Source organism: Argopecten irradians, chromosome 10 (genome assembly GCF_041381155.1).
Source record: "Argopecten irradians isolate NY chromosome 10, Ai_NY, whole genome shotgun sequence".
NCBI lineage: Eukaryota > Metazoa > Mollusca > Bivalvia > Pectinida > Pectinidae > Argopecten > Argopecten irradians.
The window spans coordinates 5782533-5810154 of NC_091143.1; the positions used below are offsets into that span (position 1 = coordinate 5782533).

General features: G+C 34.5%; 2 protein-coding genes and 1 long non-coding RNA gene across 4 annotated transcripts in view; 2 read left to right on the top strand and 1 right to left on the bottom strand.

Moving 5' to 3' along the window:
- The window catches only part of LOC138332983 (uncharacterized), a 323160-nt gene that overhangs the window by 124389 nt on the left and 171149 nt on the right, over positions 1-27622 (top strand). The window lies entirely within an intron of this gene.
- Positions 1417-18882, bottom strand: LOC138332975 (dual specificity mitogen-activated protein kinase kinase 5-like). The gene is made up of 19 exons (XM_069281058.1): positions 18738-18882; positions 18055-18122; positions 17608-17677; positions 16739-16779; positions 14556-14623; positions 11387-11647; positions 10633-10672; positions 10178-10246; positions 9507-9588; positions 9140-9250; positions 8694-8767; positions 8202-8252; positions 7860-7931; positions 6506-6535; positions 6228-6245; positions 6030-6062; positions 5721-5782; positions 4938-4983; positions 1417-4488 (listed from the first exon to the last, which is right to left on the bottom strand). Exons 2-19 carry the CDS (start codon positions 18073-18075, stop codon positions 4387-4389), a joined length of 1251 nt encoding a protein of 416 aa, XP_069137159.1. The 5' UTR covers positions 18076-18122; positions 18738-18882; the 3' UTR covers positions 1417-4386.
- On the top strand, positions 19662-27468 carry LOC138332977 (frataxin, mitochondrial-like). 2 transcript variants are annotated; one of them, XM_069281062.1, is made up of 6 exons: positions 19678-19899; positions 22407-22460; positions 25818-25942; positions 26445-26562; positions 26949-27046; positions 27224-27468. In XM_069281062.1, the coding sequence occupies exons 2-6, from the start codon at positions 22443-22445 to the stop codon at positions 27366-27368; spliced, it is 504 nt and encodes a 167-aa protein (XP_069137163.1). In that variant the 5' UTR covers positions 19678-19899; positions 22407-22442; the 3' UTR covers positions 27369-27468. The 2 variants fall into 2 exon arrangements, with proteins under 2 accessions (XP_069137162.1, XP_069137163.1); XM_069281061.1 differs by lacking the exon at positions 22407-22460 and having other exon boundaries at positions 19662-19899.

Below are 27622 nucleotides of genomic sequence, written 5' to 3' on the forward strand. Positions count from 1 at the left end.
TCCCTCTCCCCACCAAAGGATGTTGTTTCTGGCCAAAGTTGGTTAACAATCCATGCAGAACTCTAGGACAAGTAGCGATTTATATGGATTTACCTCTATTACCCCTATTGGGGGCCCCGCTCCCTCCTGCCCCCTGGTGGGTCAGAGCCAAAATTTATACAAGTTCTCGTATCCCCTTCCCCCAAGGATGTTTCTAGGCCAAATTTGGTTACAATCCATGCAGAACTCTAGGGACAAGTAGCGATTTATAAGGATTTACCTCTATAACCCCTATTGGGGCGCCCCGCCCCTCCTGCCCCAGGGAGTGTCAGGAGCCAAAATTTATTACAAGTTCTGTTCCCCTTCCGCCCAAGGATGTTTCTGGTGCCAAATTTGGGTGTACAATTCCATGCTGAAACTCTAGGACAAGTAGCGATTTTATAGGATCCGCTTACACCGTATATTTTCCCATATTGGGGCCCGCCCCTCTCCGTGCTCTCCAGGGGGGTCAGAGAGCCAAAATTCCTATATCTGGCGTGTAAATGTACTGTGAATATAAGGCTTGCACAGTCCAAGGATGTTTGTGGCCAAATTTGGTTACATTCCATCGCAGAACTTCTAGGGACAAAGTTAGCAATTTTAGGGGATCTTTCTCTCTATAAACAACCCATTATTGAGGGTCCCGCAACATCCTGCCCCCAGACGGGGTCAGAGCCAAAACGGTTATACAAGTTCTGTTCCTCCATCCCACAAGGATGTTTGTGGCCAAATTTGGTTACAATCCATTCAGAAGACGTCTAGGAACAAGTAGCGTGTTTATAGGATATTTACCTTTTTTTCCCCCTATTGGGCCCCGCCCCTCCTGCCCTACGTGGGGGTCAGTATCGCCAATCATACTTATATACACGTTCTGTTCCCCTTCTACCAAGGATGCGTTTCATGGCCTGGCAATCTTGGTACCAAAACATGCAGAACTCTAGGGTCAAGTAGCGTTTTATAGGATTTACCTTTATTTTCCCTATTTGGACCCGCCCCTCATGCCGCCCGGGGGGTCAGAGCTCAAAGTTTGACAGCCTGCTTTTCCCCTTCCCCCAAAGGAGGGTTTGTGGCCAATTTTTGTGGTACCAATTACATGCAGAACTCACTTTGACAAGTTAGCGAATTTATAGGATTTACCTCTATTACCCCTATTGGGCCCCGCCCCTCCTGCCCCCTGGGGTGTCAGAGCCAAAATTTATACAAGTTCTGTTCCCCTTCCCCCAAGGATGTTTCTGGCCAAATTTGGTTACAATCCATGCAGAACTCTAGGACAAGTAGCGATTTATAGGATTTACCTCTATTACCCCTATTGGGCCCCGCCCCTCCTGACCCCGGGGGGTCAGAGCCAAAATTTATAAAAATGTTGTGTCGGGATAAAGATGTATACGTAAAAAAATGAGGTCTATGATTGAAATAATAACATATACATTTATATCTTGTTGAAAGTTTGATATGAAAAAAAATAATTAATATATTAATTAAAGTTGGCACTTATTGCAGAATCAGTGTACACTGTACTACAGATGCATCAATGAGGTATATATGGGTATCATGACATTGATCATCATGGCTATCTTATGAAATTACAACGTACAAACATAGTCTATTCCATTCCAAAGGACATATAATTTATTCTAGTACATATGCATTTACATAAAGCGCAATATATTATGCCAAGTGTATTTATCTATAATTGATATACATTCATGCATATATATACCTGTATACAAAATAAGGTAAAAATACATCAACCTTTTACAAACATTTTTGGGTTAGTTTTGTAAGTGATAGTTTATCTGACTGATGCAGTCTCAATTCATCTGAAAAAATACTGCATCACTTATGCCACTAGCTAGTAAATTGTCGGTAAAATACAATCACAATACAAAAAGTCACATTTTTCTCTCTCAATATTATGAAGAAATGAAACACAGCTATAAAGAAACACTACATCCTCCACTCTTTTGGTAAATTAATCAGAGTTCATACATCACTCCTAATACATTATTTGGCACATTACATTTGATATGTCCACAAACATTTCAGCACTTGTACAAAAAAGACATGGGTCGTGTACATTTTAATTGGTATCTCTTAATTACAACATGAACATTTCAGTGTACAGGTACCTACATGTAGTATAATTAAGGACATTACATTGTAAATTGTTAACACTATCACTTCGAGTGACGCTTATTGATAAAATGGTTTCAAAAATCATAAACATGACTTAACATTTAATTGTCATAACTAATTGATTGAAAATAAAATTTGAAGTCCATCACAAAAGGAACATGCTGTAAGTCAACTGGTTTTTGGATTGTGATTAAATTCCGCAAATAATCAGAAATCATTAGAATTCCAAGTATATTAAAACAGAACCATATTATTACAAATCGTGAAACTAAATTGCCATAAAAGGTTGTAAGGCATGAAAATATTAAACAAAATGGCCACGAAAATAAGTCACATGTAGTTTTAATATGGTAAGACTGAGTAACCTGATGACCATTTTGTACATTTGGTGTTGTTAATGTTATACATGTCACAGTTCCTTATAATGGAATCAATACTACTATCACAACTGCAGCAATTCCTTATTGATACAACATAATTATTAAAGGTAGATAAAAATATGGGAGTTCAGACTAGAGAGCTAGTATATATCGTGACTAATACATGCTTTTTAAAAAGGACTTGAATTTATACATTGAGCTAAAAATCTATCAAGTATATTTCAACAGATGAAAAATATAATTTTCTTAATGTACTCTGATACACATGGGTGCCCTGTCTTATGTTTAAATGGCAAGACTTGATCAAAAACTGCATACCTGGTATAAATGTTTCATTTGAAAGTCCATATATGTCTATTTAATACAAATTTTTTTTAATTTATTTTGCTTGTGGCACATGCACAACCAATACTTCTTTCCTTTAACACATAGTGCCACGGAATGGTTTCGGGGTGCAACATTCTACTTAAAATGAGACTTGTAATTTCTCTCCACTACGATACTCTACATTACGCTCCAATACAATATCTAACAACTCCTTGTTTAGAGTCACATCAGCATGACCTCTATAATTAGCCAATCAGCATGTCACCCACGAAATCTTCAGTGTGGTTGATTTATTCACAAGTGTAAATGGCTAAGAGCACATCCCGAGGTGTTCCGATTCTAAGCCAGAGGTCATACTGAGGTGATCCAGACAGGGAGTTGTTCGATCTTGTATTGCAGCATAACGTTCAGCATCATAGTGGAACGGAATTACAAGACGTCTAATTTTGATTAGATTGGGGACGCAATTAATTATCTTTTAAAATCTTTATCTTGAAGTAAAATTAGAAATTCGAACTTTTAAATGGCAGTAATGGTGTAAAGGAAGTAACATATGTAACTGAAGAAAAATACTAATTTGTCTATGTTTTATTGAGAAAAAAATACCATTTGTCAGCGGTGGACCACCTTTTAAATTTTATATATAGGTAGTCTTAATTATAATAGTTTTTTACGATGAAATAATTAAATAACAGTTGTAGTCAATGGATTGCCTTTCACTTTATATTACTCTGTATATTTTGAGGCTGTATGTAACTTAGCATAAATTCAGAGATAATATACAAGCTCAATGAGGTGACTTATTGATGTATTTATCATTATTTCCAATACTTATGTGACAACAAAGTACCTAAAGCTGATTTTGTGCATGCTCTCCCATACCTTATATTTGTGGCAATGTTCTGGGAGTAAACATTCATCACATGCAAGCTACCACATGAATATCAGCAGGAAGTGCTCCACTATACACAGTGATTATCAGCTAACTTTACTCTGCCTTGATGTTCTATAACATACAAGATCCTACACAGTGAACATCAGCTGACTTTGTAGAAGTTTACTCTGCCTTGATGTTCTATAACATACAAGATCCTACACCGTGAACATCAGCTGACTTTGTGTAAGTTTACTCTGTCTATGATATTCTATAACATACAAGCTCCTACACAGTGAACATCAGCTGACTTTGTGTAAGTTTACTCTGCCTTGATGTTCTATAACACACAAGCACCCACACAGTGAAAATCAGCTGACTTTGTGGAAGGTTACTCGGTCTATGAACTTGTATAACATACAAGCTCCTACACAGTGAAAATCAGCTGACTTTGTGTAAGTTTACTCGGTCTACGATGTTCTATAACACACAAGCTCCTACACGGTGAACATCAGCTGACTTTGTAGAAGTTTACTCAGTCTATGATGTTCTATAACATACAAGCTCCTACATTGTGAACATCAGCTGACTTTGTAGAAGTTTATTCGGTCTATGATGTTCTATCACATACAAGCTCCTACACGGTGAACATCAGCTGACTTTGCTTGCCTGTATTTGAGGAAGTTTACTCTGTATAAAAGCAGCTACTACACTTATATTTCCATCATCATGACGCTGTATAAAGGGGTGAGTCTGGAAAGATAAAAAAATAGGATCATAATAAAGTCCAGTCGACATTTGTTTTTTTTACTTACTGCTTCATATAACACCTTATTAGAATAGATAAATTATGTAATTTTACCCTACAATTGTTCAGGGTCCAGTTTCAAGAACATTCCTTAACTTTAATATAAGGACTTTCTTAACTTAAGATTTCTAATAGGAAAACATTACAGAAGTTATCAATAAGGAAAAATCTTAAGTTAAGGAGCCTTCCTTTAAATCTGCAATGCTTTCCTATTGAGAATATTAAGTCAGATTAACCATTGTTTCAGTAATAACCCTTAATAATAAATCAACATGTTTAAAATCTTCTGTCAAACCTAAAGTTTAGTAACACAAAACCAAATTGATTTAAATAATTTGAACATGATAATATCTTGAAAGTCATAATTGTCTTTAGCCGTAAAAAAACTATTTACTTTCAGTAGTTCTGTTGTCAGTCTGTGTGCTGGGGACTTTCTCATGCTGGTGAAAGATGGAAATAATACACATCAATTACAAAGTACCATAATATCAAATAACAATATTTAATAAATGTAAATTTCACTTGAACTTGGATGACTCTAGAGATTCCAACAGTAGAAAATCTACAAATCAAGTGATCGAAAATGTATTCTAGAAGCAGATGAGAACAAAATAAATCAAGCTCTGAATGAGATGTCAATATTGATTTTCCTGCATTAGACTAATGATTAAAAAACCTCCATAAAAAGTTAAATTTGTTATAAATAAGAGCTGTTGGAGAACAGCAAAGCTCGCCTATTCAGAAGAAGTTGATGTTCAAGTATTTACTATTTAAAAATATCAAGCAGTGCCCTCAGTCTATATCATTTTGCCTCCAACAGAAGTTGAAATGTCTTATTTTGCAGTATAAATTTTTTTTTTAATTTTTTTTTATGGTAAACACAGACAACATGGATATATGACAAATTAACAGACTCAAAAAAACCCTAAAGGGCCCCAAATTGGTTGTATTATCACGTTCAGCATCCATACACATTAGGAAAATAAAATCATAAACATTGATGATGACTTAAGCTTAAACATTTGATGAAACAGAAACTTGCTCAAAAACTTTAATGTGAAATGGGACGCCAACCCTGACGCCGACGTGACAACATTAGCTCCCCCCATTCTTCGAATAGACGAGCTAAAAATGAATAATTAAAGTATTATTTGATTAACTTTAAATAATTTATTACCAGTTTGCCACGAAATGTACAAAGTCAGGGGAGAAGTTAGCAGTTGGCAATTCTGGTGGCTCCTGAAAGAAAATCAAACATTCAGAAAATACTTTTTTATTGCATAGACTTTTATATTTCTTGCAAATTGACAAAATTAACGACAGAAAAAAAAAAAGAAAAAAAAAAGAAGACATTTGTACTGTTTGAATTATAAATTTTCTCCCTTTTGAGGACTGTTTGAAAGAAATTATGGTAACAGAAAATCCAAATACGATTGCTGACAAAACGGTGAGGATGACTTTAACTCTTTTGTATAAGCATGCTTACCTCTGATACTATCACGTTTAGGAGGTGTACTGGCTGAAATAGAGACAAAACTAATTTATACAGTTTCACAATGTGTTGCTTATAAATTATGTACACATTGTAGTAAGTTGAGAATATGTGCTTTGTCAAGAATGATCTATGACTAAATGAGGTAATTAAGGTAATAATAGTGTAATTTGAAGTACAGTATATACTTACGGTAGCATAAGATTTTGGCTGAAAAACAAAGATATAAAACAGAATTAATTTGTAATAAACACTTTCAATAAATTTGATAGTCATTTTTGTATAAAACATTGCTTTATTGATGAATATAGATGTATGCATAACATTATATTATTGACTGATTGCTAGGATGGTAGTTAGAGAGGCCCATCCTTTAACGAGATACCTTCTACTAAATCATTCAATTTTAATAATGAGACTTTTCACAAATTTCAAAGTAACAGTCAAACAAAAGGGTATGATATACTTACATTTCCGTAAGGTATTTCACCAGTAGCCAGCTAAAACACAGAAAACACAATATTAAGAACTGAAAGTAATTCAGGGAATTAAAACTAGAGAATAGAGCAGGACCTTTGCACACCACATTATATACCGGGGTATTGTTAAAATAAAACAAGAGGCCCAGAGGGACTATATCGCTCACATGTTTTGTTTTTTTGAGTTATTCTCTATTTCAGTAATTAGTGATTAAAAAATTACAAAGAAAAATTGACGCCACAATTTTTTTAATTTTGAATCCCAACCATATAATGATGCTATATATACCACACAAATATGCTATCCAATACATAGTTTCAGAGAGGAAGTAATTTATATGAAAATAGTAGCCTAATTAACCTTTTTGGCCCCATGCTTAAGGCCTGAGGGGGTCAGCCCCATTATTTTTACAATTTTGAATCCCCATCCTATAAGGATGCTACCATTGCATTATGGGTGCTATGCCATGCTTAGTTTCAGGAAAAAGGTCATTTATATGGGAATAGCCAAATTGACCCCTTTTGACCCTGACCCTTAGGCCCCTGGGGATCAGCCTCGTCATTTGTACAATTTTGAATCCCCACCCCCTATAAGGATGGTACTATTGCATTATGAGTAATCTCCCATGCTCAGTTGCAGAGATGAAATTGTTTATATAGATATAGCCAAATTGACCTATTTTGACCTTGCCCCTCAGGCCCCTGGGGGGTCAGACCCATCATTTGTACAATTTTGAATCCCCACCCTATAAGGATGCTACCATTGCATTATGAGTGCTATCCCATGTTTAGTTTCAGAGAAGAAGTCATTTATATGGAAATAGTCAAATTGAACCCTTTTGCCCCCGCCCCTCAGGCCCCTGGGGGTCAGCCCCATTATTTGTATAATTTTCGATTAGTAACCCATAAGGATGCTACCAGTCAAATTTTGCTGAATTCTGACCAGCAGTTATGGAGAAGAAGTCGATTGTTGATATACAGACTGAAGACGGACAACGGATGACGGACGCCACGGTATGGCATAAGCTCACCTTGGTCCTTCGATTCCGACCAGGTGAGCTGAAAAATAATGTATATCTCTTTAAAGAATGGGGCCAGTGGTTGAGTGATTTTGTAAGATATCTTGAATATTACGACAAGTCCCCCATCTCTGAATTCAATACCCATATGAGGCAGTTTGACAGGTACTGATTGTAGGCCAGTGGTTTTTCTCTGGGTACTCTGTGTTTCCTTCACAGCTCGCTCACCTGGTATATCCTTAACAGGCTGTTAATAGGACTTTTGAAAATTCAAAAACCATGATCTTTAATACTAAATTAAGCGAAACAAAAAATAAGTTTAATACCTCAAACAGCATAAAGCCAAGACTCCAGACTTCTGCTGAAGAGCTGTATTCTTCTCCTCGTATCCTCTCTGGCTGTGGAATAGGTAAAAACAAAAATATATTTCTATTTCTCTTTTTTTTTTTCCAAAAACAAACTTTCTTGTTATGCAATTTACTTTTCAAGTTTTGCAATCAATGAAGAATTTGCGACTCCACAAACAAATCATTCCCCGACTTACTCCTCAATTACCAACATTTAATGCAATTAACATATACTAAAGTGTAATATATGACAGGTACATATCTGATTATCTTATTGCATTTTAGCTGGATTTTTATACAAATTCTCAATGAACAACTTACTGCCATATAAGCATTGGTTCCCACATAGGTCCTTGTAATGGATTCTATCAGCTGAAATCAAAATGGAAGCTGAGGTTAATTACACATTTCTAAACAAACTAATGACTACAATAACTTATTATACAAATTCTGCAAACTTAACATAACATACTTTGTATTTCACACACAAAATCTATAGGACTTTGGTATTTCAGAAATTTAAACAGAAAATTTATGACATGTTGTGCAATAACTTTGCGTTAACTTTCACTGGAAACATGTTTTTTGTAAAACTGTTGTTTGTTACATTAACCAGGTACAGAATCATGGTTGCAATACTGTGATACCTGGATAGTGATGTAAATCATACATATAATATTACAGATATAAGTGTTGTCCTGCTTCCTTCATTGAACAAGAAACTTCAAATGCATATTAATCTTATCATACATAAATTTCAAGAATTCAAGAATTAACTGTGTTTAATCCTCTTCAGGTCATCTTCACACTAACCTGAACACTAACACCAAAATCACAGAGTTTTACTTGGCCAGATGTATTGACTAGAATATTGGACGGTTTGATATCTGTAACAAAACAAATAATGATAAGTAACACAGTATGGCACTTCCGTAAATACTATACTAGAAGAGAGTTTAAAAGTGATGTACTTGTTATAAATAATCTCACATGAGTTGAAAGAATGTAACAATGCTGTGACATCAGGATTCCAGAAAGTCAAGACAACATGGCGGTTCAAGCTTGATATTTTGCAAAACATTTTTGATGTTGAAGTTTTCTTTGAAACCTAGGCTGTAGTAGTATTGTGATAAAAAGTATCTTGAGTTTGTGTGTCCTTGAAATTTGTCTAAAAGTTTTTATTTTTGCATACCATGACTCGTTAAAAAGAAACTCATATGACATTACTCCTTTAAGATGCTATATGTATATATACCTACCTCTATGTAGTATTTTGAGACTCCACATATAACACAGGCCTTGTATAATGTACACAGCCATACGGCCAAGAACCGGTTCTGGTATCCGGCCATAGCGGTCCAAAGAACCACCTGTAAATAATGTTGGCATTAGGTTGTGAACCTTTTTTTATATTTTAAATGAATAAGACTTAATGTTTACTTTTGACTCCAGATATTTCTAATGAGCAAAGTTAGCTGCCATTTATCCTAGAATGCTTACTTACCTGAGTGAAAAGTTTTTAAATACTTTTTTTGTTTTTGAAAAGGCATTTAGAGTCTTGAAAAGAATTCAAACTGATAATGGAAAAGAATCGATATCTAATGGCACTGCACTTCAGCTACTTACCATCCATATATTCCGTACAGATAGAAATTCTATTTTCCACAAAAAACGCTTTGTAAAAGTCTATGATGGCTGGAGAATTGCACTGTCAACAAAAGTGATTTATGTGAAAACATTTGTACATCAAAATCATTTTTTATATTAGTTCTGATCAAGTATATAAAAATAATGATATACCTTTGAGATATTCATATTGTAATTTTGGAATAAATTCAAGGGATTGTGTATGATTTTGAATGGAAAATTACCCAGTATCATTTTTTCTAATGGTAGTAGGTATTAAATAGTTTTTGTAAAGACCAATATAATTTGTAAGTCACTGTAAAGCTAGGTGGGTCAATTTTTCATCTTGACGAGCTTTTTCTCCCTTTTCCTATAATATAACACAGCATATTTGTGCATGTAGAGTAAGGTTTTTTTTCAAGTTTTTAACTAGACCCCTAAGACCCCTAAAATGTCTATGAATGGTTTAAAGACACTCCAAATGTGGGTCCAAATGTATAAAGAACTTAAACTAATTGTTAGATCACTATAAATTCCTTGGGATGCCTTAGCTTTTTCTCTGATCCCTAACCAAACCAGAAATCCTGGAATTCAGATACATGATCTGTTGAAATATGTTGGGGTAGATGTTTTGTGGATACATCCCACAGCTTATCATTTTCTGGCATTACCTTACTGAGTATTTCTAATTCTGAAATGATTTGTCTCTGAACGTCCACATCTACATCCAACTTCATCACCTGTAACAGAGGAACAACTATAAATACATTTTGCAGGGGAAACAATCTGTGATCTCCTATTTGATACAAACTAACAGGGAGAAATTTCCAATTCCAAACATTAAGTTAACAAGCTTTACAGGTCATGCAATTCTTTTCCATTAAAGCAGATTTTTAAGTCTGCTGAAATTTACTTGGCCAAGGATATATTGATATTAACTCCTCCCCCCAAAAGTGTTTGTGGCATTATTAATTTAAGGATTTTATTTGATCAGTTACATTCAAGGAATTATCTTTTATTAAATGTCAGCATCTGATTTGAAAATGTGATGTACACAGTATCTTTTTCCTTTCAGCAATTATAATGTCAGTTAACATGTTATACACATAATGATAGGAAAACTTACCTTGACCGCCATAATTTGCCCAGTAGGTTTATGGTAAGCCCTGGAAGTCACAGTAAAAGTTTTCATTGCATTTGCCACTACATTTCAAGAATCAAATGTCATTCAAAAATGAAAATATCATCTACCTGGTACTTAATTCTTTTTAACCTTAATTTGAAGTTTATTAATTCCTATGACTTTAATTATACTCTCAAATATTCTGATAATGTGAAGATGAAGTATGATATAACAGAGTCCCATTAGCTAGTTCACTTGTCACATTACATTCCCTTAACAGATAAGAACTATGATTTACTTTCCCTCGAAACTGTAATGAAGCTGAGCGTGTAAGTTATAAGCGTTCCGCTACCCTAGCCACACTGCAGAGTTAAATGTTAAAGATGCTGCACCGCCGACGGATCCTAAATACATTCATCATTTGAACAATAATCAGTGTTTAATCGTGTTTATATATGTCTAATTAACACAAAAAATATTAATAAAATAATTCATTTTACCTTTGGTGCTTGCAAAATCAGTTTTTCATTCCATATAGGATATAGTGACATTAAATTTTTTTGGGATGCAATTAATTATTTTTTATATTTTTAACTTCAAGTAAAATTAGAAACTCAGACTTTCAATGGTGGTAATGGTGTAAAGTAAGTAACTTTTGTAACTGAAGAAAAGTACTAAATCGTTGGCTCCTGTTTTTATAGTGAAAAATACCATTTGTCAGCGGTGGAGCATTTTTAAGTAAGGTTTATTATCTTACTTGTGCACCAAACCTCCATTGCCTTTGCCCAGTAGCTCCAACACTTGGAGATCAGAGTCACTTATCTCCATATTTGACAGTATCTGACGTAGACTTGCCCCACTTTGTTGCTGATAGGCAACAGGGTTTGTACGTTGTTGGTATCCCGCTGGCTGAACCTGTTGTTGTTGTTGTTGAGCCTGTGGTTGTAGAGGTAGATGTTGTTGTTGTTGTTGCTGTTGTTGATACTGTTGTTGATTATTTACTTGATTTGTGTTCTGTCTAAAAAATATGCATTAAAATACACCATAATTAATTCACATACGTGTACACAACTATCAAATTAAAGGGGAAAAGAAATCAATACAATTGTGTAATAGTAGTGGCAATATTTATGGGTACAGTGTAATAAGGGATATATAATATACCTAAAATGTAGGTTTCTTCAATTTCATAATCACTCCTACCAATAATGTTCTTTTTCTCTCTTTTTCAAAATGTAACCTGAAATATTATATGTTACCAGTAAATAAGGATTTAACAGAGCATTGACGTGATCTTGACATTTTCTTCTGAATATGCTTAATTATGTGTAAACCTTGAATTTGACAAAAATCTCTAAATCTGTCAACTTGTCACAGATAATACAAACTAATCGTTCATTCTCCACTAAATGTACAAATTCCATTATTAAGTGTCCTCTATCAATATCGGGACTTAAAAACCATGTTTGTATATCATGTTTGTTTCACACGTAAAACATATTGATTGATCTTCGAAAATAATCAAGTGTTGTTCCTCTGACCAATTATGATTTTTCTCAACATCACATTAAGTATGGCCCTCGTGACGAATTTCGACTGTCCTCTTAAGCTATAGTGTATTTCATAAATCATCTGTGACTGAGGAAATGGTAAATGTTACATTTTTTTTCGATCATATCATAGATATTAGCATACACAATGAGAATAGACAAGTATTGGCACACAAAATGCTTAGATATTTTTTATATAATTTATTTTATCATTGTCACAAACTATGCTGGCAGATACGTTACAAACAAATAAAATCATGTACACAATTGATATATTATCAAATGTCCACGTTTTTTTCGTGATAATGAACTTTAATATGTATACTTACTTTTACCTTAATGACAAGGACACATCCATTAACAATTAAATGGACAGGTGCGATCTAATCTTGAAAATATACATGTTACGCAAGGACATCAACAGATACGTTATTACTATGTACTTGATTACCTAAGATGCCACTTTCCCACAGAGATAAATTCACATCACAGTTTGAAAAGTATATAATACTAAGTGTTACAATGTTTGTGGTTTGGTCGACAAGTCACACGGTGTCATTTAAATGATGAGAGGGGTTAGTGTTGGTCAGTACGTTACCGACAGATACGTTATGGACAAATACCCATATCGACAGAAATTCTCACGCTTGTCATAAAACATTCGAAATAAGCTTAACCACGTGGCAAGAGTCCGAGAGTTTGTCAATAGTTTACAAGTGGGAAGATTCGTTGTGTTGCCAGTCTTGGGAAACTCGAAAGAAGAAAAACCTTTACTTTCCTTTAGTAATTACCTGTACATAGTAACATATATATTAGTTTCTGATAATAATCACGTGATTTCTAACACTAGTTAGCTGTATTGATTAAGCTATTAGGTATATAATTAATTGTTTAATGTATAAATAACATACACTGTATCAAAATAGTAACATATCTGGTATAAAAGATCACGTATCTGTTTGATGAAAGATGTACCTTTAACTCTAATATTTAGTGTAAAACCCTTAAAAATAGTGTTACATCGACTAATTCAAATACATTTTATAGCCAGATATTGTTAGAATGTTTGTTATACTAATGATACGGTAATGTGATATATAAACATAAAATAACGTATCTGTTTATTTGGTAACGTATCTGTCATATTTGGTAACGGATCTGTACTTTTGTACGTAAACCATAATTTGAGTGAACTTGGTTTCATTTGTAGCAATTTGTTTCAGACTAGATATGGTCAGAAAATGTAAGTTTAGGGTTGTTTGTGGCAATCAAGTATGACGGAGACTGATAGTTTCTCAGGTGAAGGAAGGCGAGGACAATGAGAATGAATTATTCCTTTTCTTCATGTCAAAAAACATCAACAAAGGACGAGTGAGGTTTCGTTGGCCAATAATATCATAGGAACTGTTTATCCTGAGTTATCACATCTACCTGTCAGCCGTGCGAGTCGTTTTTTCCCCAATTAAATGACAAGAACGCTGAAACCATCCGCAGTCAATGGGAATCGGTGTAGACAAATACGATGCCAATATGGTACAAACATAATCATCCCTTCATCGACGCCGCTTTCAATAGTTTTGATCTATCGTTTGATAATTTTGATGTTGTAGTTTTGACTACAATTTTTGAAGCAGATTGGTGTTATTGAATTGGTTTATTTTCTAATACTTCATAAAGACATATACCATATTGACGAATTTATGAAACACAAAAACATAATAATCCTGTCAGATTTCTACAGTCATATATTAAGCATGTTGTAACATATACGTTACTGTTTAAAGCAGGATTTTAATATCCTATACAGTAATTTGTGATTTATACAAATACAAAATTACTGACATGTACTGATGCAGATAAAGGTACAGTTTGATAATAAGGAAAAATATAGAAACAGAATACTTTTTTACTATTTTTATATGAAACTATTCGAACAGACTTATGAATCATACGAACCAATATTCACAAATGAACTTTTCATAACTGCAATTGATAAAGACAAGTTGTTTTCGAGACAGAAAAATGGCTTTGAATGGAAAGAAAAGTCCAAAACCAAAGCAAAAATTCAGTTAAAGTGTATATTTTGTGGCATTTCTAATGACAAACCTCAATTTAGTTCATTTTAACAAAGTCACGTATCTGTTCTTTACCAAAATATGATGGTTGACTGTAACAATTATAACTTTTCTTTGAGTAAAGATAGGAGCCAGCCCTTTTGGATTTAAAAAGTAGAGATATTTGCCAAACAAATGACAATACATAAGAACTTTGTTTTCAATTTTCATATTTTATGTTTTCATTTTGGAAACATGCATATTAGTGGAGAATGAACGTAATACTGATGTTGTACTGGTATTGATGTCTGTGATGACTTACCCTACACTAGGTTTGACTCCTGCCACAAGTTTGGCTGGTTTACTGGTAGATTGTTTGTCTGTTTTTATCTGTAACAAAAGTCCATAAAGCAATCACATTACAAAAACAATTTTAAAAAAAAGTTTGATAATTCTAATTAAACTATGGGCAAAACCAAGTGGGAATTCATTTCATTTCTACTCCTTTGATCCTTGTACAGTAAAACACAGTTATGACAAAGCTATGTGGACCTTTATAATCACAGTTCATTATAAAGCATAAACAAATAACAAACATCTTATGGGAAACTTGAAATAACGTCAAGCCAGAGAGACCATCAATAGTTGTCATAGGTGTATCAGTCTTCTTAGAGATTATCATTAATTTGTGACTGTCTGGTTCCCTTGCAGTCAGTATAATATGACAGGGAAACTTGAAGTATATCTCGAGACACTATACGTACATATTGTGACATGACTGGTTCAGTGTCCTGAGCAGTATGCTTCAGTGATGTAACATGTTTAACATGCAACAAATACACTTAGATACAGACTAATTACTGTTGACGCAATAATAGTGTGAACGGTTTCAGTTGATCACTACATCAGCCATCTGTTGCTATTGCCTGGCAGGCTGGCGGTACACTCTCGATACCTTGGTCACAGGTGTTGGTCATGTTACCTTGACGGTGCCGGCAGATGGCAGTGTTACGTCACACACACGTGTTGCGGGAAACACGCTTGTCAGTAGCTGAGCTACTGTCAAAATGGATGACTTTGTTGAGCGTGTTAACCCGGTACTGTCATTAAATACATTGAGAAGTTAGCCGTTGTTGTGTCCACTTATCTATATTTACGACCTGATACCAGTACAACAACTTGGTTTGATTGTTTTTGTCATATTTATTTGATCAATCAAGAGATCGAGGCAACACATTAGCTACAGTAGAATAATAAGCATCTGGCGTTCGTAACACGAACTGTACAATACGTCCTTGCTTAAGATAACTTTTAAAATATGTAATCATTATCTGATAAGAGTGTTAACATTGAATAGTTTGATATTTGAGATTTTGATGTCATATGAGTGTTCTTTTCCATTATATAGACTACGATAGTTGTTTAGGCATATTAAGCCTACTCCTTTTCCGGCAGTTCCAATATCCAAGTTAACAGTAATATAACGCTGTAGACAAGTCACAGCAAATTTAAGAAAGAGGTTTAAAACAGATACTAACATTAAGATCATTACTTGTATTACATATTATGTCTAAATCGGCAACACGTAAGCACTGATGTCAACATTGACTGTGCATTGTCATCTGAATATTGTTGATTCGGTTAATTTTTATTACAGCTGGAGATCACCTTTAGAAAGTTGTCTGCAGCACGATCTAGTTAATGTTATACGTGTTTCATCTCGGAAGTATGGTATGGAAGCACAATGTGTTGCAAACAATACAAACTGTCATACTTTGACAATACAGTATGTAGACCAACTCCTGTAGATATATGAGCATGGTTTTCACGAAAAAACCCCAACAACATTCCTACCATTCCAAATATTTTTGGCGTCGTTTTGAGATTAAATAATACTTTATTTGTTTAAAAAATCACCGAAAGCCAACTCACAGAAATAGCAAAAATAATGTACCTATAGCTTCTGTACATGAAGTCCGGTTTCCTAATTCATATGTTTAGTATTTTTTGGGTTACATTTCAGTCTTTGATTTCTCCATGTGTACCGACAGCCTGCCAGGCAAAAGCAACAGATGGCTGATGTAGTGATCAACCAAAATTTTAAACCGTTCACACTATTATTGCATCGACAGTAAAGCCTGGTATTCTCATAATTATTCATGATTCTTGAATAAACAAGTTTTAGGGTTCTGAAATAATAAAAATCCAAACAAAACTAATGCTATACTTAAATGTGGAGTTGAAAATGAACATTTTCAGGAGTTGAAAACCTAGCTTGCAACATAATATGGTTCTTTGTGTTTATCAAATATGGCTTCAGTTATATTGGAAGGTGGTTTTGAAATAAGAGCTAGATTTTCAAACAATTGCTGAAAAAATGTCTTTGGGGAAATATAATAAATAATGGAATTCTCAATGCGAGGATTTAAAAGCTGATAATCCTTATTTAACTCTAAAATGATGGTTGGTTTATCTTAGTGGAGGTATATGTTTTGAGAAGTTTACCTTTAATCCATGGATGTTTCTGTTTTTTGCTGTCTTCCCCACTGAAAAAATCACAAATAACTTTAAAGATAAACAGAAACTAAATCAGCTAAATCTATGAAATTCACATCAAGTGATTTACTTATAAATTAAATAACTTCTTTTATACATATATATTCATATGTTAATTAATTTTTCATCTCCTATTTAGATGACAGATATCGATGCTAGCACATGATCATGTCATGACACCGAAACAATCTGTTTTTATTTTACATTTTAATATCACTTCCTTGGCTGAAACAATAAACCCATAATTTACTACCAGACATAATCAAATATTTACAATTGCCACTGTTTCTGTATTGATAAACTACGTTGGGGCAGATCTGTTTATATCCTAAAATACTTGAGTGCAGAACGTGACCCGATTCAGTGTGTATGGATACATGTAAATATTGGCAGACTTCCTTTGACATTCCAAAAAATCATGTGTCAATGTTTACAAATAACACATGAACGAGACAATCGGAGACATGCAATAACACACATTTATTTTTTGAATGTATTATTGCTATTTGACGTCATCGAAAAAAAGGGCGGGATTAAGCTATCAGTCAAAGGGGCGCTTTTTTGAATGGCTGTTGTGCAGTATATATATATATATGACAGCAGTATAATTTTGATGGCGAATAACACAAGGTAAATGATTGTATCTGACATTTTGCTTGATTTCATTGTTTAAAGAAATATTGTTCAAAATAAGGATTAATCTCTTACTTTGTTTAGTTTATGAGATGATAAACCCAATGGAGCAGTCGGTAAATTGTACATGGGTTTATCATCTCATAAACTAAACGAAGTAAGAAGTTAATCCTTAAATAACAAACCTCTGGGGTAGATGATAAGTGGCGGTAACAATCCTCGAACCATGTCCTCTTCACTAAGTAAACTAAAGTACTGCAAATAACACACATTTTCTATTAGATGGAAAAAATATATATAGATGAGTAGTATAGGCATGCTGTGCTTCAGTGAAATACACATCAAGGTGAAATCTTGCATCAAAGTCCTAAAATACCACAAGGTGTACAGGTGTTTGAAATGGAATCTAAACCACATTTAAAATGATTTGAGTTATCTTTTCTTGGTTGTAAGACTTCAGTACAATGTCATTACTGGTACTTGTATGAGAATATTTTAGTGTGTTCATCAGTCATAAAAATGTGTGGCAGTAATCTATATATATATATAGCAAATATATACAAGAGTCCATAAATGATTACAAGGGCAGACAACTCTTTAATATCAAGATAAAAAGAAAATGAGATGATTACCATTTGGAACATTGTGTTCATCTCCTCATCACTCCTGACTGTGATTCTATCTCCTTCTTCATCTTCATCTGTTTATCATCAATTATAATAAAAACATTAACGTAGCAATCGACGAAATAAAACATTCAAATTTATTTTTTGTCTGAGCCTCAACCTTACAGATGCCATAAACTTAAACTGTATCTTGATCATGAGTCTTTTAGAATTAAAAGTCTGTAAATTTATGTTCAGAATTTCAAAAGGAACAAAAGAATTTATAGAAATTGGTTATATTAAAACAGATCAACAAATTATCATTTCTGGGTATATACTGTATGAATGAAAAGGATCCATGAAAATAAGATGTAAAATAATCACTGTATCGCACCAGATAAAATGAAATGTACATAATTAGCTTAATTATATATATATATATAGTTACATGTAATATATACTACTAGTAAACAATGTATCTATAGATATGCTAGATCTTTCAAACTTTTAACAAAATAAGTTATATATGTAAATGTATCTCTTTAATTCATGTCCATTTGGTCCTGAAGACATCAATTGAAATCCTCGACTTCACAAATTATATATAAATGTGTTGAACTTAATCAATTTGGCAATTTAATGATTATTGATAATATGTGAATCAATTCTCATGATTAAGATATGTACTTAATTGCAATAAAAGTACTTACATTCAAAAGCGGTGATAGAAGCTTGGGGTAATACTTGCGAAATTACTTCCTGAAACACATTTGACAGATGAGAGAAATTTGACACGATAGAAAATTATTTTTGGTTCTGTAAAGGAGCCAAATCATATCAAGGATGTAAATCAAATCTTATATATAAGCATCAATAATTGATTCATCCTATTCCTTTATCATATCAAGAGAAACTGCATGAAATTACAAGAGATCCCATAAGGATCTTGGTGCCCACCAAAGAATGGTCTATGTCTGACAAATGACAGACAGATATTTCCTCTGCTTTTCAAACTTTACTTTCAAAATACAAGATGGCGGCCAGTCGGCAATATTGAAGACCGATGTACATGTCTACCAAAATTCAATATGCATGACTAGAGCCCAAGGAGAACTTACATTTAGCTACATATGATGTCTACTTTATGTAATCATATATGTTTTGTATGTAAATGCCCTGTGCAGGACCTTCATTAGTTTGATAAACATTGTCTATTGTCTATGAAATTTGAGACAGCTTCGAATTCCTTTAGTAATTTCTCAGAAATAGCAGTAACAAGCTTCAAACACCAAAATCCAAGATATCGCGAACGGTCTGCCATCCTGTAGACTGATCAGTCCTAAAATTTTGCAATATGCACAATTATAAGCACTACGGAAACCTAAAAATGTAATTTGAATAAATTTGGTAGCCCATCATGAATTCATGCATGCTCATGATCACCATATTTCAGCCAATATGAGATCGCCTACCTATGCATGTACTTTCATAGTTAAAAATCACTTTCAAAGATTTTTGTCTTTTTGAATCCTGAATTACCACATTCAATATCATAACCGTTACTTAATTATAGTGAAAAGAGAATACATTTCATGGAAAGATGCATTATATGTCAAAACATATAAACGCTCTCTTTTAATATTTATACAAGCGTTCTAAGCCTGTCGTAAAACAGGTCTTCATCATATGATATGGGATATATTTAAAGATATACTTTATTTCGTCCAATGAAAATTATGCGAAATTTTGTGCTGAAGAGAACAACAAAAAATCACAACTTCCGGCATCATGTCGGCCGCACCGGTTTTGTCATTTCTGCGACGTTCATCAAGGTATCGGACGTGGAATCTACTACAGAGACTTACAAAAAATGTAAGTTATGACAACGTTTAATTGTTACGTACCTAAGCTTACTCAAATGTTAAAACATTCACAGAGGATGCCATACAAGACCTAGTAGCCAGACAAGTTGGCCCAATCACAGGGCCATACATGTATGTATTTCTGGCTATTTTTTCACGGAGAAACTATACATGGTCCTCTGGCCCAATGGGAGAAATAAATGGAAAACGGCTTTCCATCCTGGGAAATGGCAAGTCCTCACTGTCACTATGTACTTCATGGTCAAGAACCAGAGCATGTGACTGAGGCGAAATACTTGGGTGTCACTATTTATTCATATCTAAAATGAGACATATCCATACTAACAATGTCAGTCAAAAAGCTAATTCCACCCACAGGGCCATGTATAGTTTCTATATGAAAAAATAGCCAGAAATACATATAAAAATTTTCATATAGAAACTATACATGGCCTACTCCAACAATGTCAGAGGTAGGCCTATAGCACGCCGAGACACTTTTGATCATTACGTCTAGTGGTGTGCGGTATTATCGATATACCGATATATCCAGGTTCATTTTGAAAACGATACGTATCGCGGTACGATTTAGTCGTATCGGTTCACTCGGAATCATTCGGGGATTTTCCGTATATTTCAGTGAAAATTTCGTTTTTGACGGGAAATATTTTTAAAATGAGAATTTGTATAAAAATTAAAACTAAAATATATATTTTAACAACATTTCAGACAAATGTACAGGTTAAGATGGATTTTGGGATGTTATCATACGTAGATTATGATTGATCTTGTGCTTAGTAACGTTTCAAAATGGCTGCCTTCATAGGCACGAATGATAACCTCGTAAAAAATCCGAAGCAAAGGCGGTTGTATGGCAGCATTTTGGCCTTACAGTACGTAAAGGGGAAAGAAGTAACGAGGAAAGCATCGCTGGATGTCGATTGTGTACGGCAATCGTTAAATGTAGTGGCGGAACAAGGAACCTGACGACTGTCGCCATCACCCAGCTACTGAGTCCCGTCCAGTAGTAACGTTAAGTGTTTGCAAAACATCGAGCGGAAGTAAAACAAACATTATCTTGCATTTTATAGATAAAAACAAGAATAAAAGTGATATATTGACAAAACATTTATTTCATACTCTTTTTAGGTGATTGACAGAAAAAAAAACCATGTAATTCTTATTATACAAAAATAATACCAAAATATAATGATATGTATCATAATACACTTATGATGTATCGTGATATATCGCGATATAAAATTTTTCGCGATACCCATCCCTAATTACGTCGTGTCTAACCTCTAACAATCGAGGCAGGATTCACACGGTGCAGAAATGGGCTCGATATAAATTCAAAATTTCAAGGTGTGTTTACACTAACCTTTCATATCCTGAAAGAATTATATGAGCGCAGCTCTCTGCGCGGCCGAAGGTGTAAGCATATAGAATCCAATACATTCCAATACCCCCTTGGACTTTGAAATCGTGTCCCACGGGAAAAGTCTCGCCTGCGGGAAAAGTCTCGCGCCTCCATGCAGGCAGCCATGTTTTAATTCTCGTTATCAGCACAACGAGATTTAAATTTTTCTCTGTAGGCAAAACTTATCACCAGGATACACTTTGAAATTACTGTAGGTATGTTTAGATAACTACGTATACACAAGGACAAGAACGACACGATAAATGTACTGGTCAAAATGATATACTGTCTGTGTGTTGTCAAGCGCACGGCACCGTCAGCCGTGACGTCAGGTAGCTTGGTGATAAAGATGACGCCACATATTCTTGCGCATTTTTGATACATGGCATGTTGCCAAGTTTTCGGCATTGGAGAGAAACAAGATCGAAAAAAATGAAATAATCCAGTTGAATATTTCTTTCTGACCGGTATATGACGACTGCTAGACACAAATATTGAAGAATAGCATTTACTAAAAATCAATGATCGGACTACAAGTTTAAACAGTTTTAATCTCATTCTGAGGTTATAATCCTAACTATATTTACTTTTTTTATACGTAGCTGCATTCTTCTGAGGCTTTGCCTTAAATTCATATTCCCAAATCATGTTAAATCCAAAATTCAAAACGACACTATTGCACTTTTATACCGAATTTAGACATTTCTTTCCCCCACCACTATTTGTAAGTTTACCCGGTCGCCATTTTTACTCGGTTGTTACAAATTACGGAATGGTGACGGAAAGTAAAAGGATCATTATCTATAAAATATCTTGCAGTATTTCGACTAAAATGCATTAATTTATTTAAATATTTCCAGAATTAATCAGAACTGATAAAAAATACTTGTTTCCGTGCATATAAACACTCTTGGTTACCACTATTAATATCATCTTTCCACTTGATACATTGTACTATAATTTGATAAACCGGAAGTGACGAAAATTTGAATAGGAATTAACCTAGATTATACAGCAATGCACATAATTGCTATGGGTCAGCTCTTAAGATTATTCCATGGATTAATGTTATGTCATACATATTCTTATACCAGGATGTGTTCATGGATAACTTCTGATTCACGCTATACATGTTTTTTGACATTCTGGTTAGTTTTTCACTTCGTGATTAAGCGTCAAAGTTCCGCTCTAATTCGAGGGCGTAACTTACGAAGACTCATATAGGGGTCGGGCATTAGATCTCGGTATTGCACATCAGAAGTTTTTCAATATCGAGATCTAATATTATTGGATTATACATGGCCCTGTGTTCCACCCTTGTCTTCCTGAGGCGGAACCTCAAAGTATCATTGTGTTCCATCATAGAAAAGGCCTATAAGTCCCTGGTCTGCCCTCAGATTGAATATGCTAGCGCAGTATGGGACCCCTATTTAAAGAAAGATACAATTTTATAGATAAGGTGTAAATGGTACAGCGCCGAGTTGCCCGTTTAGTCTCCAACCAATTCCTTACACATGTAACTGTTACATCTAGTATCAGAAGTATTAAATGTTGGAAGTACTAAACTGGTGCAGTCTCGAAGATCGCCGTAAAGACCAGAGAATGACAATGATGTTTAATATCATCCACCAGAATGTAGCTATTACAACAAAGCACCTCATTCCAATAAAAAGACCCACAAGACACAACCACCACTTATCATTCCAATTAACATCATGCAGAACAACTTCAAGAACTTCCCAAGAACAATAAAAGAATGGAACCACCTCCCTACACAAATTATATCTTCTGAAACTGTACCCTAGCTCATTCAAATCCGCAATCTCAAAACACAAATATTAATTTCCAATTCCCATATTTCATGCACCATAACCACTCGACATAATCTTCAACATGTTGAAGTAGGTTGATGACCATGCAGTAGAAGTAGAGAAGTAGAAGGGGCAATGAATCGAAGGGAGTCAGCTGTCAGAGTCTGAGAGAGTAACAGAGAGAAAGACAATAGGATAGATATATCCAGACTTATGTTTTATCTTCATTTTTCCTGAGACATATGTTGGAGGCACACTTGTAAATTTCAGCTAATGTTAATAAAGAAGGCCTAAAAACATTCAGATTTGCTGCATTTTTGTAATATATAATCCCAACCGAGGCGTTAGCCAAGGTTGGGATGTTACAAAATCTTAGCCAAAGAGTGAGATACCTGATCTCGATCACTTACAGGTAACAGAGTTTTATTAGTCAAAATAGGTTTGTAATGCCTACTTAGGTAATAGATTTTTTTTTCTTGCACCTCTTATATATAACAAACCCATCTGTATGCGTTCATTAGTAAAATTATCCCGTCTTGGGCCTCCTGGTTCAAAGCTGATTAACCATTTCATCTGCGCTTCGAATTCAGTCATTACGTGCACGTGTAAAGTATAGTTCAGTAATATCAAAGAAAAACGATAAACTAAACAGCAACGCAACAACCAAACAGTGCATGGTAAATGACTGAATGCACATATTTCCTTAAAGTTTTCTGAAGGATGTGATTAACGCAATCTAAGTTTTCTATCTTAGATGTGCAGACGTATCGGGTATTTGGTTAAAGATGCCCCATCGCTGACAAATGGCATTTTTCGCTATCAAAAACAGGAGCAGATGATTTAGTATTTTTCTTCAGTTACAAAAGTTACTTACTTCACAGCATTACCACCATTGTCTAAAAATAAATGTTAGTAGTGCTGGTCAAAGCATCCATATAAAGCCTCTATTATGGATGTCTAATGTTAATGGACATCTTGGGGCCTCTTCTATCCTTTTTTTCCAGTTTGGATGATCATATTTATACCCATTACGAAGAGATGGTATATATTCCACTGAAGTAGCCTTGGATCAATCTTCTACAGTGGCTCATAATGTGATAATATAATGTATCATAGCTTCATTTCTAAGCATAATGGGATGATTACATGTATATACGTATATGCTTTTGCAAGATCTGTCATGCACAATTGGGATCTTGTTTCGATACTTGGATACGTCTAGTATATTCTAAGAATCCTGCGATTCAAGGTATTCCTCCTTTCCCTATGGATGTATCAATTTACTGGTTCTCTGTCATGTCAACCCCATTGCTAGAACAGAGAATATCTTCCCGTCTACATTCAGTAATGAGATGGTACCAAACTGTTTTATGCCCAAGACTGACTTTGTTCTTTGGTGCAAAATAGCCCACAGTCGTTTGCCATCAACATATTTCCTTTCCGTCGTATGATTTGAGTAACTTCTACAGAAACTTCAAGATCTCCATCCAATTCTTGTAAACTCTATACAGGATTTCATTGGACCCGGATGATGAACGAGATTTAGGCTTACTTGATAACGTCTAGTGACACTGACTCCTAGTTCTGAAATTGCTTCTGTCCTTTAACATGCCCTAATGGTCTTCACTGCTGTTTTAATATCTCTACGAGTTTTTTATAGATAGCTGTCTACCTCTTCTCGACACTTTCTACTTTCTTTCATGGTTTACTGTATTGTTTGGCGGTAGTACTGTTTTCCATTTGAATATCTTCGTGTTAGCACTTTTTGAGTGTTTCTTGCTTCTGCCTCATGCGTTCACGTCTATATATAACTGCGTACACCATTGCTGTTTGCAATGTTACCTTCATGTGTAACAGCGACCATTACAAATGCTTCCCATCGTTTGTCCTTTGAAGACAACTACTGTACTGCTTTCTTCTTAGTATTTCCGTCTTCCTACTGGTAAGTCTGAGTTCGGATATGACTACCTGCCTCCGTGTCAATATTGGCCTGATCTGTTTCCATGGGTAGAAGCTTTAAGGTCTACAGCAGTATGGTGTTCTGAAGTTCTCCGTCTCATCAATAGTAACTGTGAAGTCCCCTTCTGGCTCGCGTCTTCATTTGACTTTAGATCAACGAATCGTTAAACAATTCAGGTTCTTACACTATTATCCACAACACTCCATAGGGATGCATTGCAGAAGTTCCTTAATTACGGTTGTTTGAACTAAGAAATTTTGATGAATCTGGGCCTTGATAACGTACCGATCGAATTACATTGACATTCTGCCGGTAGTCAGTCTAGATAGTTCTGTCAACTCACGATTGCCTCCTGCATTTTGAATCTGATTAAAAATTGTTTTCAGCCTACGCTGAATCTATTCATATTTCACTTCCAACAATATGAGTTGTAGGAAAAGAAGATAATTTTCAGTTAATAGTGGCAGATGGAGAATATGCATTGGAAGTGAAGTCGTTTAGTATAAAAGTCACAAAAATGCGACCTCTCATGTGAATCGGATGATGTCGGACCGTCTTTATTGAACATAATGAGAATAAACAGATAAGGAGAATATGTATTCTAATCGGATTGCGACTTTTAAAATGTTTCTTTAAAAGCATAATAAGAAGACCTGATTTGTAAGACTTACAAATTAGAAACATCTTTAAATCATGTGTCTGTACTTAGGTATATGTATGTTTGTATTTTTCAGGTCAACAGTGGGACTATTTGTGAGATTACATCTACCAGTTACACATCGAACATCAGAAGTCTCCAATCTTGTTTCAGTGTCGGACACAGGGGCATCAGACATCACAGGAATTACTGCACAGACAGGTGGGATTTAGAAGTATTTTTCTCCCATACTTGACAGGGGTATCCTGGCATACCCATTGTTATACCATAGGTCTGTCAAGTGGACAGAGATGTCCCAATCGGAGTGGAAGATTTTGCTGGTCAACAAAAAGCTTGCCAAGTATAGACAGCTAAAATCTTGCTCCTAGGTTATGTACACAAGACAGTTCCATATAAAATTATATTATCGAGTAATTTATACAAGACCTGGATCATGTAGTAAACACTACTACAAAGTCGTGTTATACAAATTTTCACATATGGTAAAAGATCTAAATCAGTTCGATTTTTGTACAAAAAAAAAGAAGAAAAAGCTATCATTTGTTACTGTCAAATCGATCATGAATTGTTAACATCGGTATCTATTAAATTAATCGAAAACATAGTTCAAACTTTTGAACTACGGTGTACCTTCTTGACAGTTTTGTCTATGATAACTAACAGTATACCTGATCAGGTATAAGACTGTGATATTGTTTTGCAGTTTATCAGAGATGAAGTTTGAGGAGCTAGCTGAGGAGACACTTGAGCGACTTTCAGAAAAGTTTGACGATATAGCAGAAACTGTAGATTGTGATGATGAGTATGATGTCTCTTATGGGGTAAGTGGAACTGATCATGGAAATGTAGATTTTGATTAATGTAGTTCTACATGACAGAGAATGAGTAAGCAGTTATGATCAATGTGATTCTTGGTGGGCATTATCATTTAATATGTATTGTTTAAGTTAACAGACTAATCTGTGGTGGTGTTCAATGTTTTATGTGGAGTGAACATGTAGAAACTCAGCAAGCAATTAGGATTAATTGCTTTTGTAAAGTCTAGATTTCAACAAAGAGTCGCTTAAAAACTTTTCATAGAATGACAAATTATATTGTACTGAAGTATTTAATTCCTAATATATATTAAAGCATGTAATATTCTCATTCGACACTTTTATAAGTTGCCTATTTAGTCTTGAATAGGAATGTTGACTTTTTGTTTCAGAGTGGAGTATTGACGGCCAAAATCAATCCAGAATGGGGCACGTATGTTATAAACAAACAGACTCCAAATAAACAGATCTGGTTATCTTCTCCAGTCAGGTAAGAATAGTCCTTAGAATAAAACAGTTGATAAATTATATGTGTCACAAAAACACACTGCAATTACCATTGTCATCGTTAGGAGTGGCAGTATAACTGTTCCCATTGGCCGAAAAATTATACGGTTATTACCAAGAAAATTATATCGTATACAATGTCTTTAACTGTCTTTTTCAGTGGGCCTAAGAGATATGACTACGTCGATAAGCGATGGGTTTACAAACATGATGGGGTACCAATGATGGACTTACTAACCCAGGAACTGTCTGAGGCTCTGTCTACAGAAATAGACTTTAAATCGTGTGAAGTGGAGGACACATAGTGCCAATATCTTTTAGTTACATTATTGTCATGTGTAAAACACTTTGTTTATGATTACTTATGGTATATAATATACTCACAAATAAAAGATACTGACTATTTATCATGTTTAAAAACATGTTTAATGTGATGCATTCATTTGAGTATTACGTAAACAAGTTTTGTTTTGTTATAGCATAACAATGTATGAACAATTACACATGTACAAAAGTAACATCACCTCCAATAGCCTGGTTAAATAAGTACTGTACAGTA